Below are 20,483 nucleotides of genomic sequence, written 5' to 3'. Positions count from 1 at the left end.
TAGTCCTCTGTGGGTGGCATCCCATCTCTCAGGCATGCTGACTGTAACACACAGTTTCCTGTCACCTACAATCTTGCTGAGGTAGCGTGCAATCCCACTGTCAATGTCATTGATGAATTTTCAGGGTTGGCTGGTCATTCTTGTTCTTCTTGTTTGTTTTGATTTATGTGGGTGGGGTTTCTTTGGTTGGTCAATTGGGTTTCAATTTTTTTTCATTTACACCTAATTTCATTGGTTGCAACTTTTGCTAAGTTCCTTTTTTTGCTGTTATATAAAACTCATTTTCATGAATTCTTAACTATATTAACTCTGCAATCACAAGAAGCTACATTCAAATAAAACAAACATCTTGATACCAGAGTTATTAATTAAATAAACAGAATATAACTCTTATTTTGAAGTGAAATATATTTTAAAGTGCTTACAATCTTTCAAGAAGATTTAATCCAGAGAAGGAACAATTCTTCAGCTCTGTTATCTTATTGTTACTCAGAATCCTGTAAATAAGAACAGAAAAGGACATTATATTACAAATTGAATAACCAAATTATTTGCTATATTATTTGCTAAATAAGCTGAGCAGTCCTTCTATCCATTACTTCTTGCTCTTTGAAGGACCACATGTAACTGCAAGTTTCTTCTTTCATACAGTACCCTGTTTCAAACAGCAGTCATCTGCAAATGCAAATATCCTCAAGATATAAAATCTCATGGATGCTTCCTTACTTCAAAGGGTGCACTTTCTATCACATTTTTTTCCCTATTTTCCTTCTGAAACCTTTCTTGAATACCATTCTGGCATCCAAAACATTCCTTAGCAAAGGGTTTCACATTACAAAACTTTGACAAAGAACACCTCATTTCCTTTGCTTTCATTGTGGCTCCTATCAGCTTCCTTCAATGCTATAAGGGGGGAGCACTAAAGCAAGCAGTGATCAATCCATATCTATCCTCTCTTTACTACACACAATTGCATATAGTCCCAGACTGCCTTTGCCAGATGGGAAGATTATTTTCCTTAATTACTTCTCACACAAAAGTCATTTAGTACTTTCTTACTAGTTTCTGAGCTTTCTCCAGTTTTATTAACTCAAAATTTGAGACAAGACTACAAAAACCGAAATAGCACTCAAGGCTTGGAAAAGTTACAAACCTACATAGTGATGTAACAATATTTTATTTTGTTCCCTATTGTTTTCCCAGCAGTTCTTAACATCTGGTCTGCCTTTACCACTTGTACTGAAAACTGAAGTATGCTGGTCAGCCCACTGCCTGCCATCTCACATATTTAGACAGAACTGTTATTGTTACCAATAAAATTTTTTACTTCCCCAGTGTGCTGCTTCTGCCATTTTGCTGCCAAGTTATTGGTTTCATAAACTTCTGAAATCCATTGATTTATCCTCACCCTTATTCAGTAACTCAAAATTGTCACCCCAGAAACCCTCTTCCACAGGTCACTAACAAATACATTATACATTTCAGGTCTGGAACACTCCATTCCATTGAGAACACTGACCATTTACTTCCACCTTTGCTCTTACCTTTTAGCAATTTAGCTATTGATACAATGTTTTCTCATTTTGTGCTGACATTTTTCTTCAAAAGCCTTTGGCAAGGGACTGCAAAATGCCTTTTAGAAAATGTCCTGTGTCTTACTCCATCAACTGGATCATCTTTGTCAATATTTTGCTGATTGTAAAGAACTTCCCACAACAGGATATGTAAGTTCATTCTAAGTGCGACTTCAGTCATCCATCATTTGACTCTCCATCCCTCAGTTCTTCTAAAAGCTCTCCAGTGAACACTGTCTCATCCTGTAAAATTTATTCACTCTGTCAATCTCTTCCATAACTTCGGCTACAGTCACTTCAGTTTCTGACAGATCCTCTATCAAATGCATCCTGCAGATCCAGCAAGTCCATTCTCTTCCTCACTAGCACCCATTATATCCTCAGGCTGGATCACACTGCTTCAGCACTAACAACTGCCACTAGAAGATTTTCTCCACTCTGCTACATTTTTCAGATCTCCTTCACTGTAGCAATAAAAACAAACACACCTTTCCTCCAACGCATAAAATTCATTATCTGATGACAAGGTTTATACTTCTAAACACATCAAGAATAAGATGAAACTAAAATACAGGGATACCTTCTATGAAAACAGCATTATTTTGACATAGCCATATATTACACTGAGAAATCTGGAGAAGAAAAACTACTTAAAGACTGCCACAGGCATCTACGGTTTCAACAAACAGTGCAGGCAGCTTTTTGTCTCAAAGCTCTGGCTTTGAGTCAGTATCTCTTAATCACACATGTACACAGGATCTAGACAGCTGAACAATTTTTGTGAAATTCTGTAAGAATCTTTCATTCTGACAGGCAGGAGGTTTGAAAATTCTTGAAGTTAAAACTGAATCAACCAACCAAGGTAACAGTTCTGATGCTTAAAGGAGATCCTATCTTTTCTCCTCTCCAGTTACACCACATGTTTCTTCAGCTGATCTCAAGTCATCTCTGGTGCCCAATGCTCCACAAGCAATGTTAAGCTGCAGAAACACCCAAGCATCTTTCAAGACACTAATTTACACATCTACTGCATAAGCATGATCATCACAGTATTCCAAACAGGCAGTCAGTCCTGGGTGAAAACTGATCACAGCAATGAATGGAAAGGTAAAAGAGTAAGAAAAGTGCTTATTTTTAAAAGTATACAAAAATAAATTTGCTATTAGACAACATAATTTGCCTATATTGCCTGTAGCTTGATGCTCTCAGGGATGTTAAGAAGAAACATTAGCTAAAATTGCCCCTCATCTGCTTCTGTGATAACCTAAATGACTCAACAAATAACATATATACACACACACTCTGCAAGTTTCAAAAGACAGACATACAAATTAAAAACTCATGGGTGATCTCACTGCATCAAGGAAGAGCCAAAAGCAGAGCAGAATCAAAATATGTATTTCTCAGACTGAAGTTTGGCAAAGCAGAACGCTGATATATTAATAGTAGAAGCAGGAGGAAAATAAATAAGTAAACAAAATCTTTGGCACGGAATACCTGAAATAGTATTAATACTTAACTGAAGTGTTAAAATTAGTAGACCTTGAAGTCTTGAAGTTATTTTTATTTTACTCTGAGAAAGGTCTCAACCTAGGCAGAAAGAAATAGTAGAAGGTACAGGATTCATTTTGCAGTCTAAACCAATCTGAGTCAAGTACACATTTATTTCCACATCTTTCCTGGTTCCAGAAACATACACAGAAAGGAATAAATGAAATAAATGAAGGAGCTAAAAAATTTCATTATTACTAAATGCAAACAGAATATAAGGCATAACAGCAGCAGCAAAAAAACACAAAAAAAAAACCAAACTAAAGCCACAAATCCAATTTAGGTCTACAGTTAAAAAGAAAAAGAAAAAAGAAACATGAGAGTTAGAAAATACCCACGTCAACACAAGCAAGCACACTACAGTCTTTGGTGGCCCAAAAATTCTTTGTATTTTAGTTGTAATTGACTTTGTTTCATAATTTAATGAATTTATTTGTACTTCTTCCAGAAAAATAAACAAGCAGCTATTTAAGATGGAACAGAAACCACTTCAAAAGTAGAAGCAACGGAGTGAACTAAATTTGTACTAAATAAAAAGTACAATTCTGTTTAAAAAAATCAGTTTTCTGACATTGCCTATAAATAACAGACCTAAAGTAGAAGGCTTTGAATATCTGAGCACTAGGTATATTTGTCTCTAGAGTGTGATGTACAAATTACAGTCAGCCTGATTTAGTATTTTCTGTGGAAGCTGTTAGTTGCTCAACCATAAAGGTTTAGTACAATAAATGATAGATTTTACAACACTCCATATAACCTAAGACATTTCATCATACTTAATGCTGTAAGTGTAATCTTTAAAAAGTGCAGTTTAAAACTTGCTATTAATATACTTAGTCTATACATTATTAGAAGTGTTTAGGGATGTGGCATAACACGACAAAACACCATAAAGCACTCACTTCAAAGTAGACATTTTATATCCACTTTTACAATTCCTGTGCATTAATATACAGTAAAATCATGGACTATTATGTACCACTTAGATACAGACAATTATTTGTGATCAATAATAACTTTCAGTTATCAGTTTAAGAACATAATTCTTCCTATGCCTGAACTCTTCCATCATTAAGAAGTTTAAAGGGAAAAATCATAGAGAGAGAAATCTCACTCATTCTTATCTTATCTTGTTCAACTCTTCTGTAACAAGTGACCCAACAGAAATACATCTGGAGGATTCGTGAGGAGGTTCCCATAGCCAAGCATCACCAACGCACTGTATTTCTCATAAGCTACAGATCAGATATTGGCTGTTCTTGTGGTTTTTTAGTTTAGTTGTTTGTTTGTTTGCTTGCTTGGGTTTTTGTTTGTTTGTTTGTTTTTATATTGAATCAAACACGTTTTGCTTGTTCACTATCCATCCCCTGTGTAAGAATACAAACTGGGATGTGGAACTACCACATACAAGTATACTGCAGCATCAACGGAAAAAGGCAGCTGAAAAGCAGGTTCTGGACAATGTCTCAAAGCAATCTTCAAGTATTTCCCTTTTCCTTGGAATGGAATGGTTGTAAAGAGGTAACCTGAAACAACACAGTAACAATCCTCTTCCCATAGGAAATAAAACAGAAAGGCTACCCCAACTTCTCACTCACCTGATAAACAGTGCTGAAGTTTTCCTTCATCAATTATAGCTTGGTTTGGAAAGCCTTGCTTTCACTTTACTCCAGAGCTTAGTAAAACTCTGCAAAGAAACTCACCTCTGACTCATTAATTGGCAAGATCTTTGGCAACAGATGCCCAACTGCTACTATGCAAAACACTTAGATCACTTACGAGCAGATCAAGTTGCTGCCATCAGCCATTTCTTTATGATAGCGCAGTAAAAGAGATGGGGGTAAATAAATAAAAATCAAGGCTTGTTTTGTCTTTACCTTTAGAATGTGGTAATAAACCACTGTGCACAAAAAGTTTTGTCCTAATAAAACTACTACTACTACTAAGCCAGGAATCAGCTAGTCAGGAATACAATCTCTAAATTTCACAAATGAATCCTTTCATAGTATGCTACTGAAATACACAAATCCATTAACACGACAAAATAGTCAAAATGGGCTTCAAGAAGTACAAAGAATGGGAGATGGCGTAACTTTAAGCTGAATGTTGAAGTAGCTTTCAGAACACAATTTAAGAGACTCAAACAGAGAGCCAGAAAGCAGAAAATTGATCATTTCATGGTGATAGTTGGATACTCAAATGACTGGGAAAGTGGCCACCAGCAAAAATTAGGCTAAAATAACCATCTGTACCATCCTTGCTGTTGAAAGCTGTGAACATGCAAAAATAAATATTTTGCAAAGTTTATCTTGTAGAAGCTGTGGTTTAGCAAGGACATAAAAACAATATTTTTCAAGAGTTAGTAGAGTTACTGGTGTCAAAAGCAAAACAGCATCAAGTAATGTACTGTGCACATCATGAACAGTACTTGCTTAAAAGTAAACCCTGGAATGAAAACAATCTACAAGCTATTACACAAAAATCTTTCCATAGCCCCCTATTAAAGGAGAACAAAAACAATACAATTAGGGAAGCTTAGTAATGAAGCATTTCCAAAACAGAAGTTCACAACAGATAAAGAATCTTCTGTGCTATGTTATCATCACGCATATTAGGTAATATTAAAGATTGTGAACTAAAACACAAAGAAATAATGAAGTTACCAAATTAAATCTGTGTTTATTTATATATTTCCATTTTTAACAGGAACTGTATTAACTTCATATGAAGTAAGGACTAACCTTTATTTTTCCTGCATAATCCCAGTGTCTTTAATTTATAAAGATAACGACGCACATTCTCTATGCTGCTATTCAACACATACCTACATGCTTTATTCATTACATTTAAGGACAGAAATCTTGATTTCTAGTGAAATACAGTGCACATAGTAACAAAAAAAAAAAAAAATACTACATGAAAAACATCTTGGAAAAAAGAGACAAAGTAGAAGGTAACAATGAATAGCAACGCTGCTGAAAAAGACAGTACCATGGCAAGAAATTATAAGATTTACAAACAAACCTCTCTTTCCAGTACTTAGCCTAGGCTGGAAAGCCTACCTAGGATTAAAAAAAAAACAGGAGTACAAAGCAGCATCCAGCCTTTTCCCACACTGGGTTGCTGGTCCTAAAACTAACCAAAAGCACTGGCAATCTAACCCCTGTGCCCACGACATCCTCAGAGAATTCCTCCAAGTTCTCTTCCAACCCCTCTGCATCTGTAGCATCCGCATCAGTTTGATGATAGAGTTCTGCTGCAAACCTCCTGCCTTACTCCCCTTCCTTCCATTCCTTCCTGGCTTTCTCTCATCCAAAAGATGCATAATTTTTAGGACGCTCCTTCACATTTCAGTGCAAGCTTACCCTACTCCTCCAACACCCAAATACACATGAAGGATAGTAGCTCACCTTACAGGGGACATGGCGCACACACGTCTAGCCAGACTCTTCTAACTTAAGCTGCTACAGCCAGTACATTCTCTAAGTCCTATCACAGAAGTATTAATTATAGCATACGCTGTCAAACCCACAGTCTCATGTATTTATGTTTCCAGTGAGTACATTACCTGATAAGAAAGTACTTTGTCTAGACATGATTTGTCTAGACATGTTTGCAGGTACTTCCTGTCAACTGCTAACACACAGACACATTTGCAGAAGAATTTATATCCCAGCCCTATAGAACTTAACAGGTTTGGAATAGTTTAGCTCATCGGACTGATTGCACATGGAGCCATACAGAGAAGGAAGAACAAGCCACCCACAGAGCCAGAGCCTGGAGGTAAAGGTGCATGCTCAGCACACTGCTTGGGCAGCAGCATTTCAGTCAGCTAACATGGATGTTACTTTCTGCTGTCAGTGGTGAGACTTTACTTTCCTGTTCCTTGTTCCAGACCATTGTGTGTCAGAAGCAGTAAGGACAAGAGGAAGGGGCTCCCATTCTCCAGCACAGAGCTGTAACACACCTACTCACTGCCAACCACAGAAAGGGGCAGGTTTAATGAGACCATCACCACTGTTGCAAGGGTTCTTTTTGAGGGCTGCTGTTGCACTGAAACATGATTCTGAGGCAGTAGATCGTGCTAAGGTCTTTCTGACAGGATGATTTCAGAAATCTGAGCACAACTTATGAGCAAATTCTGCCAAATGCTAAGTTTCAGGGTTACATCTGTTCTGCAACAACATGGGTTAATTCATAATAAATGAGCTTTTTAATCTGTCAGAAAAGTCTTGTTCATCTCCTCTGATGGCAATACCACAACACATGGACAAAACAGAATAGTTTTCCAAGGTACTATTGGATGATCCGTTTCCTTGTGGCAACCAGTCCCTAATTCTACAAAGCTTTCCTAGATAGCAGTTCTATTTCCAAGGACTCTTGCTCACCTCTCACTAAACTAGCTGTACCCCCTTCAGCACCTTATTTACTCTACTTTCACTGCTTCCAGAGCCCTTCTGATCTCTCACCTCCATAACCAACAAGCGTATGCAAAGAAGCTCCCCGTTCCCTCACCCCTCCCCAGCTGCCAACCATAGTTTCTGCTCACCCAACAGAGCTCTGGCATCCCAGACATGCAAGGGCAGGCTGGGCATCTGTGGGACCGCACTGCTTTGCGTGCTGGACATGCTTATGTCTTTGCTGAAGGTGGAGCAATGCACAGAAACAGTAATGAACAGTCACTAAGCGCAGCAAGACATTGTAGTTTTCACTGCCAAACAGCCATACAGTGACATCCAAAGGTGAAAATAAAATTCTCACTTGTTTAGTGTTAAAGAATTTAAGTATTTTACAACATAAGATCTAAAAGTTATTAATCATGTCATCACAGAAAGCTAAATATGCTTTAATTATCTTCTCTGATGTTCTTAAAACAATGTACTGTTGCAGATGAGAAGAAAAGCTCAACTGGTTTTAATCTCCATGAGTTACTTGTACAAAGAAAGCACTTAAACAGTATAAATTTAGAAATTATAGAGAATATAACATGAAGGTAAAGACTAACTACTGAAGCAGTAATAATAAATCCATGAATCTATGTGGTCTGTGTGAAGTACATATGGGACCCATCACATTCTAAAAAAACAAAAATCCGATACTGTATCTCCCAACTCATTTTAAATCACAAAAATAAGATCTAAAAGTGAGCAAACTACAAGCAAAAATGAATGAGACATGCAGTTGTCCATTCCTCATTCATCAATGCAGCACAAAAATCTCCTCGTATTTCTTCAACTCTTAATTTAACTTTACATTTAAAAGTTCTACAATTCTGGAGATTTGCAGAACAAAACCACGCATACTGATCATGAACAAAAGATCAAAAAAAGAAGAAAAAAGTGTTAGCCTTGAAGTTGAAAATACCAATTCTTGAGGCTAAACTGTGACTGACACATTGAAATGTATGTATAAAGAGCACTAAATGGCTATCTTCTTGGGGAATAAAAGGTTTTGGACAATCACACAAATATCTTAGCTACAAAAATTAAGAAATTTAATTTTGCCTCATTTCAAAATTTTAAATTTGTTCTTGAGAATTTTGCAGAATTTACCTCTATCCTCCTCTTTACTTACTCTTATTAGTAATCAACATGTAGCTTCCATTCAAAATCCAAAAGCCTATCACACAAAAATTGCCTACAGTTGTACCCATTATAAAAAGCCACATTTATCTTTGTCTTGTATTGATTGGAAGTATAATAGACTTCTTGAAATGGACTTAAAACAATTCAAACATTTGTATGGAAGAATCTCAAGAAATATTAGTGTATACTGATGTCACCATTATTGCATGGAGGTTATTACCAATGACAATCAGCATATATATGGTGAACAGATACGAACATATGTATATAATAATCACCATATTCTGACTATATAGGTTAAAGACTTTACTACAACACTAAAGAAACAGCAGAACACTTTACAAATTTGAGTGCTCCAGTTCACACTTAACAAATAACAAAATGATCATAGTTATTTAGGCAGAACAAAATACTACAAATTAGAAGAAAATACTGTTCAAGTTGTGAGCTAAGTTTTCTTGCAATGCTCGAATATACATGGGAGCATACATGTTTGTAAAAGAACACTGTACATACTCAATATCGTGTAATAACAACCCCACCCACAATGATGAATCAGTCCTAAAATAGGATATAAAATGTTATGTGATTTTCAGTGTGGATTGTAATCTTCTCAACAAGGTAAAAAGAAAAATGTACACAAATGACAGGCATATACTGAATAGATCTTCAAGAATAAAAGCCTAACAGAAAATGAAACACCACCACCAATTCTTGCAGGTTGGATGCCACTGGTAAATTGCGGCTGTGACAGTTCTCAAGTACTGCCATGTATTCTTGAGAATCACATATTTTGCACAGTTCACGTATCCAATGACTGAAGAAAATTTTAAGATAAGTTTTAATGGGAGTTATTAGCCTTTTGTGTCTTCAAAAAAATGTTATCACCGTTGAAGTTATTAGTACAGAACACTTACAACAGTCTCAGATAGACTATATTAACAAAAAAGGGATTAGCTGTCAAGAGTACCATTCAAGTTAATAATGAAAATGTACTTTAAAAGAAAGAAGAGGGAAACTTCCACTGAATACATTTACTATGCCAGTTTTTCCTGTTTGACAATTTTTTTTTTGTAAAGGACACTTTTTCCAAGATGTAATAAAGGCTCTACAAAGGAAAATAAATTAATCAAAATAGTTTAGCAAAGCAACAGATGCCTTAAAAAAAGGAAGAATATTAATAACCACAAATATAAGTAAAATAATAATATGCTTTATTTTTAAAACTTGAAGATCCATTTACTGCAAGCAGGAAAAAATTACTCATGTAACTACACACAGTTACTGTAATTACAGTGCAATCACATGCTGTGATAGGAGTGAATCCTTGTAATGCGAGTGATCTTTGAAAAGATCACTATGAGAAGCTGGGAATTTAGGAATTCAAGTTTAAAAAAAAATTGGAAAAACTTTGAAGGTACCTGGAAGGCCAAATAAATACGCCCTCGAGTTGTTTAACAGATGTAGTTTGATATTCTTATATTTGGGAAGTGGGCAAAAAATGTGACATTTATATGTTTCTCAACAGCAATCCAGTTCTGAACACAAATCCAGGCTAATGCAATGGCTTGTAAATGCTAACTAGCAAGTGTAAACACTGATATTCATATGTTCCTTTCAGAGAATGAGGTTAAGCAAAACAGCTTGCAGGTCAGTAAAGCTCCTGTTTCAAAAACATTGTTCTTCACTGACTATACATGCATTTCCTCCATTCATTTACATTCCTATAGGATAACTTTTATGTAAATCAGTGACTAAAATTCTCAAGAAGGATTTTAACTTCATTGGCTTGTCTTCAGCGGGACAGCACTTTGTTCAACAGAAAACGTTGTGAAATCATCAGTTGAGCTTGAAACAAAACAGCAATGGTTATCTTATCTCAAACTTCTACTGCACGAGGTATAGCATGCTCCTGCTCCTGAAACGTGAATCATTGCAGTGACTTCAGTATCTACTGAAATATAGTAGACAAAGAATGAAGTTACATTCACCCAGTTATATTATCTTCACATCAAAAGCATCTCATCCGGCCGGTTAAGCTACAAAGGTCAAAGCAATGTGGGATGTTTGTGTAGGTACACCCTTCATTTGCATCCCAATCACTTTTTATTATATAAGGCTCCAAGTCCCTTCCTTGGCCATAACTAAAGGTCAAATTTCAAGGTGAATGTGAGTAACTGCTTAGCAAAGCGCTAGCTAATTCTAATTAGACTCTAAAGGAATCTCAACTTGCAGTCCTAAATCCTTAACATTACTTATTCTCCTGTACGCATCTCTCTATACTTAAAAGCACTTATTTCGGTGTTTTCTTCTTCAACCACAAAGCAATCTTACTTTAACCTTTATTAACTGAAATAGGGTTTTATTTTTTTCCTGAATTGTAACTACAGATTCTAAGTAATTGTAACCAGTAGTGACCTAAATTACTAGAGCAATGAAAGGTTTTGTGGCAAAAAAAAGCCAGCCATTTCCTAAGTTGTGACCTTGCCAAACCTACCAAAGCCGTTATTAACCACCAACTACAACAATATGCAAGAACTCGGATTCAAACCTGTCTATCCTCACTTCCATTGATTTTCTTTTCCTCACTTTTTAGACTGTTTTATCCTCAAAAATACGTCAGAAGGAAAAATACAGAGGTGTAAATGCTAAATGCACAGCAGTTCATCTATTGGAAGTGCAGGAGTTTGAACAGTGATGAGGATGGAATCAAGATTCTCAAGAATAAACACTTGAGTCCTTCCCAGTTTACTCCCAGAAAAACAATACATTGTCTATATAAAACTACACAAATGTCCTCATATTTAAAATTGCTTTGTGCAAAATAAGAACCAACATAAAAGAAAATTAACTGAATTAAAATATAGCTGATTTACACAACAGTGATCTATTTTCAGCTACTTATCTCTGCAGTGATCCACTAATCCAAAAAGCTATAATAGAAGTAGGACTTATCTTAATAGAAGAATCCCACAAGAATCAAGATTCAAGATAATTCAGGGTAGTTTGACTCTAATCAGAAAACTTTCCACTACCCACCAACCACTGCAGTTCCAAGTATCAGCTTGGAGGAAAAAAAAAAAATTTGGAAAAGATTAGATAACAATTAACTCACCCACTATTAAACAACATGTTAGTGAAATTGCACATAATGGCACATGGCAACCCAACTCATAAATCACCAACGTTTACTAACCAGGTTAACATTGACTCAGTACAATGATCTCAGAGATATGGAAAGTTACACCTCAGAAATGAAGAAATCTGAAAGATTCCAAAATACAACAACCACTGTGTCCACTTACTTAGAAAAACCAGAAGCATCACTTTAATAATCTTTGTCTAACATTTAAGTAAAATTTCAAAGCATGCATTCACATTGATTGTATTAACACTGTTATGATACTTACTAGAGAAAACAGCAAGAAACAATGTGTTTTCCAGTTATGTCATTTAAAAAGTTAGGAGTACTGAAGGGAAAATCTGTTTCAGAAGTAGTCATGCACTTCAAAGGCTGGTTAGAAATGAAAGCAACTAATTACTGTATGAAGATATGCTCTAGATAACGAAGGAGTATGAAGAATCAAAATGAAATGAATTCTTCCAAATTCTTCTGTCACTGCAATTATGAACAAAGGTCCATTCACAGCAAGGATGCTATATTTGATATTTGCTTGTCTTTCACAGTAATCACAGCTGTGACTCCAAGCTTTTTGAATCAAAAGACCCCCACTGTCAACTTCAGCATATCACCCAGACTAACACTTTTATCTTTTTTTTTGTGGATAATACTGTATTTTTAACAGCTAATCAGCTGCACAGCACTTACAGCTAACAAAGACCGAAATCAATTTGTTGATAAAGAGCTGTCACCTTTCACTTTCTGCTTTCCTTCCTACTTCAGAAACTTCATACATGAGTATTTCTGGTCACTTCTCACAGGTCATTTAGAAATATTCTGACCCCTTGCACACTGACAAGCTGAGGGAAACTACCTAGGCCCCTCTTTTTTGGTCTCTCCCTTTCCCGCTGACTGGCCTTTATGACTAGGGTACTCATCTCACTCTAACTTCTCAAATAAGCCCCTCCATCAGGTTTAAGTGCTGTCAAAGTTCACAAAGGCAACAGTCAAACTGTTGTTCTCAGGACAAAAGTACATACATTTAGAGACATGGATCTGTTAGAGCACGTCCAGAGGAGGGCCACAAAAATGATCCAAGGGATGGAACACCTCTCCTACGAGGACAGGCTGGAGAGCTGGGGCTGTTCTGCCTAGAGAAGGCTCTGAAGTGACCACCAGGTCACAGCCAGCTTTTCAGTATCTAAAGGGAACCTTCAAGAAAGAAGGGTACAGACTCTTTAGCAGGGTCTGTGATGATAGTACAAGGGGAAATGGTTTCAAATGAAAAGAGAAGAGATTGAGTATAATGAAAATGTTGTTTACAGTAAGGGTGGTGAGGCAGTGTAACAGGCTGCCCAGAGATGTGGTGGATGTCCCATTCCTGGAGACATTCATTCCAGCAAAATAAGCAAGTATATTAAGCCAGACCCTATGTTACAGTCACTTCTCATCAACTTTCTTGCACGCCACTCAATCACACTTGAGCCCTCCCACAGAAGCACAGACTCCCTAAGAAAAGAACACAGGTTTTTGGGCCATCACTGATGAAATTGAGTGTTACTACACAGCTTCGGATAGCGTCTCAGGAAGAAAAGAAAAACAACTTGCAAACCCTTCCCGCGAAGAGTACCACATTACTTAGGTTGGAACAAGCCGCACATCCTGCTTGAAACTTGTTATTCAAACGGAGGAGCTCGGATCAAGTCCACGTAGGAACAGCACGGCCGAACGCAACCCGAAGTTAGGACGGAGCTGGGAGCACGGGGACGCTGCACGGCGGGGCGGGACCACAACGCGCAGCCCCCACCCGCACAGCGCTTCACGGACCTCTTCCCCCCCACCAAAATCACCACCCCGGGACCGTACTCACAGCGTGACCGTTCGGTTGGGCAGCGCCTCGGGAGGCAGGACGTGAGCGAGCTCCAGGTTGCTGCACACCACCTTCACCTCCAGCGGGCCGCCAGCCGCCGCTTTGCCGGAGCTTTTGGGGCGCCCGTCGTACTTACAGCCCGGGGGCAGCGCGGTGCCGCCGCCCCTCAGCGCCGCCACGAGAAGGAGCGCGGCCAGGAGGCGCGCAGGGCGGCGGGCACGGGGGCGAAGCGGGCGGCACGCAGCGCGGCGGAGCGGGGGCAGCATGGCGCTCGGGGCCGGGCCCCGCTCCTCCTGGAGGTGCCGGACGGGAGAGGAGCGAGCGCGGCTCGCGGGCCCTCACTTAGCTCCGCGGGGGCGGCGCCAGGCGCGGCCGCAGCTCCGCCGCCATGCGGTGCCGGGGGGTGGCGGGCCGGAGCTGCCGCCGTCGCACCCGCCCTCGTCTTTGTGTCGGGGCCGGGAGGACCCCGCGCGGCGGCAGCAGCGCCGCCTTCCGCCGGTGTGAGAACCCCGCGGCTCGTGCGCCCGCCGGGCCCCGGCCTCGCCGCGCAAGCGCCGCCGCCGTGGCGGGCCTCACCGCGCCTGCGCGTCACTGGCTGAGGGGGCGCGGCGGAGAGGAGCCGCTCTCCGGAGGAGAGGGGTGGGGGTGCGGCCTGGTGAACCGCGGGCTGCCCAGCGGTGCCTTCTCTGCCGGCGCGGTGTATTTTGCTGCCCGGGCGACGGCTCCGCTTCTGTTCGCCTTTGGGACCCATCTCTCTGGGGGACACAGGTGCTTCGTGGCCCGCGTTCCCCTTGTAGAGCAGTGCAGTTTGTCTCCCTGCCGCGCAGCTCGTCCCACGCTCTGTATCCGCGGTCTTCCAGGAGTCCTGCTTGCCATCGTGCTTCCTGGAAAAAGGACAACCTGGTGCCTGGCAACTACATAGCCTTCAGCGCCATAAAGTCAGGCATCTACAAAGTTAGACATTATCGTCATATTATCCCTGTAAAAATGAGGTAACACTGTTATTCCCACTTCATATCCAAAGAGCCGAAGGATGGGAAAACTCATTTCAGTAACATCAGACTCAAGTATTAAACAACAACAAAAAAAACAACCTTGTCTTCATTGTGTTTTCTAATTGCACATTTGGGAGTGCTTTTCTGGGGGTATTTAAGTCACCTTTTCACTTTTCTCTGCAGCCTGGTCAGCCTGGCCCAAACACCGTTGTGTCGGTGGAAGACAAAACTTTCAGTACATTGCTGCCGCTATGTCTGCAGATAACAAAATAACTTATGTTACCTGCAATTAATTTATAAAATCTATGCCTAATTAAAAAAGTTGAACGGAGACTTTCCAGAGCCCATCAGAAGCTGTTGATCACTAACCATGAACTCAAAAAGCTGCAGCCTTACAGCAGAGTGCTGGCAAATAGCATCCTTCAAAATACCCACTATGACACAGAAATACAATACTCTGTATTGGCGATAACAGCTTCCAAAATGAGGCTAACAAAATCTTTAATGTACGGTTTCCTTGATTAATGTGGAACACCTCTGGTTGCAGCCTAGTTTTAGATGCAGCCTAATAAAAGCTATGGGCAAGGAACTGGAATTGTGGATGGGACAGGTGGGAGAAGGCTACAGTAACAGCATCACAATTACTTGGGCATGTTGGAGATACTCTGTAGCTACCATGCACTTTACCTACCTTTGTGTTTTCTCTTCTCATTTGTCTGGCCTCTCACAAATCAAAATGGAACCTGTCCCACTTAATGATGTTGTTGACCAGTATACACTATGGCTTCTTGAGCATTTGCATTAGTCACTGAGTCACTCATCAGGACCAACCTGATCTGAATTGAAATGCTATGCCAAAATTACACTTGAACTAAATTAGGTCAGGGCACAAAATACAAAATTGACAATATTCATGCTCTTATATTGCTATTGTGCCAACTATAAAAAAATAGATATCTGTTCGCTCAGCAGTATAAAGTTAATTCTTCAGCTCAGGCCTTTGTTTTAAACAAATTCAAACTGCAGAGTGAAATTCTATTGGATCAGTACTTTGCATCATAAAACCCCATCACTTTTGGACTGGCACCAGGAGTTTTGAAATGGGATGTACTCAATCAAAACAAGGTCATCACATGGGAACATCAGCATGGAGACAGGTTCTCACCACTACTTTTCATATTAATTAAGAAGGTTTCCATTCTTTTTAATTTATAAATTAGCATGTTACTTGCCCTTGATTTTCTCAAGTATCTGCTCTGTTCTTACTGCTCCACTGAGATCACCCCTACTAAGATCTGTAATTGGATTGCAGTTGCAAAGCTCCTACCATTTAAAATGATATTTCTGTTTAAAATGGTACTGTTAAAACCTTGCCATGTTTTCTGTTGATTTTTTATTCTGTTTTCTTCTCTTAGTTACATTACTTCTTCATTTGAATCTGAAGTTCCTCACCTGTTTTAAAAAGGCTTGAAGGTTTTAAGCAGAAGATTGTTCTTCCAGGGTTGTGCTTTTACCCTCTTTTTTCCTTAGTGCAAATACTACAGTTCCATTCTGTGGTAAAAATTTGAGAAACCATTATTTTCACAGTAACTTAGAAAAGCTTTTAATCCAAAACAAATGTCCCACAGGAGTCTCTTAACATATTTCAAGTGTTTTTTTTTTTTTCTGTTATTTTTTAATTTTTTGGAACCATAATATACTTTTGTCAAGTTTATTAGATCACTACCTATATTGTAGTTGTGGTCTAAGGATGTAAGGATGAGATTATGCTCTGCAGATGCTTCAAAAACCAGGAAGTCCCATTCCTCTTGGATTTCCCACACCCCTCTAGCTTAGCTTATATATTCTGTCTCTTGCTCTACCTGTGGTAGTCATCTGATTGTACAGGAAACAGATTCAACTCAACAACTAACCTTTTTCTTTAAAGAAAAAAAATATCCTGATTTTCAGTCAAGTTATGGAGTTAAGTCAGCTCAGGACAGGATTAAAGTAGTAGCTGGAGCAAGGTGAGAACACTAGCAAAGGGGGTATAACCTTCTGCCTTAGCAGCAAAGCTAGCTGGAGTATGGAATTTCAGGTAAGACAAGATTTGTATGGGGCAGCAATATCTTTTATTATAGAAGCTGATATATCTGGAAGAAAAAAAAAAAAAAAAAAAAAGAAGGCAAACTGTACCCAAAACTCACAGAATATAGCCAAAAAAGCAACTATTCAGAAAGTACTGTACATTTCTGCAATTTTTGATTATTTTTCTTAAAGTGATGTATGGGAACTGTTGATCACAGCCTGAACCTCTGACTGACCACCTGAGGCAAGCAATGAGTCAGCCACAGGAGCACAGGTGAAGGCAATTCACCTATGCTACCTGGAAGGGGTGGAGCCTGGCTGCACCTCTCCTAGACCCCATTTAAGGGCTGACTGCCACTGAGGAAGGATTTTTCTCTGGAGATTGCTCCTTGTGGTTTACTGTGAATGTACAACACTGGTGGGCATTTTCATTTATTATGTTTCCATTTTCATTTATTATGTTTCCACTGTGATAATCTTACTAAGCCTAATGTCTGTATACTTATTGATTTTATATCTGTGTACTTATTGACTATACAGCTGAATTGAAGTAAACCCTCAACTTTCTTTCCCTTAATCTCATGATTTCCTGTCCGTGTTGGTAATCTTGTTATTACTGGCGATGCTTTACTTGAGGTGACGCTTAAATTTTTTGGAATGTGTTTTTCTTCCAGACTGTGAACAAGTACTCTCTGTGCTTGCTTGTTGTTTTCCTTTCCTTCATTAAATTACCCCTAATATATTTTGTTTTGAAAATTAATTTTTTTCTCTGTTCATTATGTAGTGACTGCTGGAGAAAAAAAAATAAGCAACCTACCACATTTCATCTCTTCCCTTAATGGCCTGGGATATCATCAGTTATGTTTTGTTTGCTACAGCAATTGCCAAGGAAAAGGAAGCATTTGGTTGCCCTTAGCTATGTCTGCAATACTGTGGTTATTTATTATTCCAAGTAGACAGAGGTGATGATAACTATTGGCAAATGCTGGCTTGCTATTAACCACTAAATCCAGCAAGCATGGAGTCACCTTTATACAGCAAGTACTTCTTACATACATGCAGGTTGTACTATTACATTCCTGCCTCTGTCGGTTCTAACTTAGTCAGACCAAGCTCTGTTTGTGACAAATACAGACATTCCCAGACACGTGTCTTGTTTGTGTTGGATACAACAAACCGACACAACTGACTGTTGTGATCAGGGGTTAGAGATCTTCAGCATCAGTAATTCTACAGGATGAAGTATAGTTTTTAGATTTGGTTGAGAAATTGAGAGAAAAACTCTATTTTCCTTTTACTTTACCTAGTTCTTCTCTTAAGTAGTCATGAGTATTTCAAGAATGCTTTGGCAGAACCCCAAACATTAGTTGGCTTGTTTGTGAACTTCTTATGGAAAATGTTTTGGAAATACATAAAAGGAGACTGCTCTCAAAGTTGTTTCTGTGCAGCATATACTGTTTGAAAAACATGTAAAATATATTGTGCCGCTTTCCTTTATTCTGTCACCACAGACCCTATGAGTTTGTCTCCTCCTTTCTTGTAGGTTCCTTTTAGATACTGAAAAGTTGCTATCAGATCACTTCAGAGCCTTCTCTTCTCCATGATGAATAGCCCTAGCTCTCTCTGCCCATCCTCATAGGGAAGGTGTTCCATCCTGTGAATGATTTTTGTGGTCCTACTTTGGATGCACAGGTCCATGTCTTTCCTGTACTGAGGACTCCACATCTGGACATAGTACTCCAGGTAATGTCTCACCAGCACAGAGTAGAGTGGCAGGATCACCTCCCTCACTCTGCTGGCCACACTTCTTTTGATGCAGCTCTGGATAGGGTTGGCTTTCTGAACTGCATGGGCACATTACTCTGCACTGATAAGTTTAGAAGCTTCCAAGCAGTAAGCTACTAATAAAAACAGAAATTGAAAGTTTTCCTTCTATTCCTTGTTATACTTCAATAAATATTCTAGTAGATATTCTTCGTCCATTATAATCTAAACACACAGATCTGGGGGGAACAACTAGCAGGGAAAACAGTAGCTGAACTACTTTGTTGCTAACACATCAGTGCTTATGGCTGAAAACTAGGAAATGGTATTCCAAGATGAAGGTGATTATGTCTAGCCAGATAGATGGGGATTTGCACTGTTGTGTGAACAACACATGAAAGAGAAGCTGTCTGATGCTTAAGCATTTGAATGGTTCAGGAGTTAAATTTCCTTAACATTAATACTTTGAAGAATTTCCTTCACTCCCAATTCTTATCACCTTAGATTTTACAGCACATTAACTCTAGAGAAGTCTGAATTTTATTGGCTGCATAATGGTGCCTGAAACAAGAGATTCTATTTCTTTTCCCTTGCAAATACCTAAAATTGAGGCAGGAAACTGAAGGGGAAAAAAGTAAAAAGGGGAAAGGCTAATATGTTTGTTAAAATAAAAAAGCAGCACTGGCCAGAGGTAAGCAGCCTTGAGCAGCACACTGACAAGAGACTGTAGCTCAGTGTCCTACAGCACCATGCCAGCCTGTGGCAATAGTTAGAAAATGAGAAAGGGAAAAAGAAAAAATGGGAGGATGATGAGAAACACATCTATGCTCTGAGGTATACCTACACCCAGATGATGGAGCAGGAGTTACAGGCCTGTTGTTGGCAGCTAGTACCATGTTGCCCTTGAGACAGAAGCTTGATACTTCTTGTTACCAAGTAACCAAGATGCATGTACACCCCATATAATATAAAGACATGTGGTGCAGCCAGTACCACACGGAGATGTGAAAAAAGCAGCAAGGGGATAGAAGCTGTAATGTGTCTTAACCATGGCACTCCTTCTAAACTCAAACCTATACCTTTCAGCAGGTGGAGCCACAGCAGAGGTTATAGCACGCCTGTCTGATCTCAGAGCTACTGCTCCAGTCATTAGCGAAGTGATCTTTGTGCCACCCTCAGTTACAATAAAAACAGTCTGAGACATCTGCAGTAAGGCTCAGAGGGGTCTTTTGTCCTACTACATTTTATCAGCAGTATTACTTCTGGTAAGCAACCACAAGTCATAAAACATTAAGCAGTAGGAAGCATAATAAATAGCAATTAATACATCATCATAGGTTTTCTAAGGAGGACGGAAATGAGGAAAAATGCATTTTGATGTCAACAGCAAAATTTCTGGGTCCTGCTTTTTGGATACTTCATCATCCTGACACCTGCTTACTTTCATAGGCATTTTAGCAGCAAAATTATCTGGAGAAAACTTTTTACTCAAGCAGACCTCACAGATTTTTCACATTTTTGTTGTTTTTGAAACTGCTGGATTTTATCTTGACAAACAGAGCAAAATAAACACATCCCATGTTCTGCTTCGCATTTCCCTGAAACATTTTCAATTGAGATTTAAGTATTTAGACTTCATAAAAATGATAAAATATATAAAATAAATAGCAACTACCCACTCAAACATATTTGCAGAGTACTGTGGCTATGCAATAGGTTCGTACCAAATTCACAATTATGAATCTATTACATAACTTTTAATCCTTTGTGAATTAGTAATCAGTATTCAAATAACATACATTAACTGTCCTATTAAATCTAAATTAATTGTGGTTCAGGGAGCATCAGTTTAAAAGGTTACCTATTTTCCCAGCAGATCTGATCTTTGTTTCATATTTTTTCATTAAAATTAGCGTTAAAGACTGAGTAAATGTATTTCATTTAGAATAGTTAGTT

General features: G+C 38.8%; 1 protein-coding gene across 1 annotated transcript in view; it reads right to left on the bottom strand.

Annotated features, from left to right (window-relative positions):
• The window catches only part of ADGRA3 (adhesion G protein-coupled receptor A3), a 55,433-nt gene extending 41,367 nt beyond the window's left edge, over positions 1–14,066 (bottom strand). Inside the window, exons 1-2 of the mRNA XM_031588429.2 lie at positions 13,702–14,066; positions 426–497 (exon numbers count right to left, since the gene is read on the bottom strand). Of these exons, the coding sequence (XP_031444289.2) occupies positions 426–497; positions 13,702–13,967 (338 nt within the window). The 5' untranslated portion in view covers positions 13,968–14,066. The remainder of the gene's footprint in view (positions 1–425; positions 498–13,701) is intronic.
• Between the last annotated feature and the right edge of the window lie 6,417 nt (positions 14,067–20,483).

Source organism: Phasianus colchicus, chromosome 4 (genome assembly GCF_987193195.1).
Source record: "Phasianus colchicus chromosome 4, bPhaCol1.hap1.1, whole genome shotgun sequence".
NCBI lineage: Eukaryota > Metazoa > Chordata > Aves > Galliformes > Phasianidae > Phasianus > Phasianus colchicus.
Note: the sequence above shows the minus strand (reverse complement) of the source record. Positions and strands in the feature narration are given on the sequence as shown.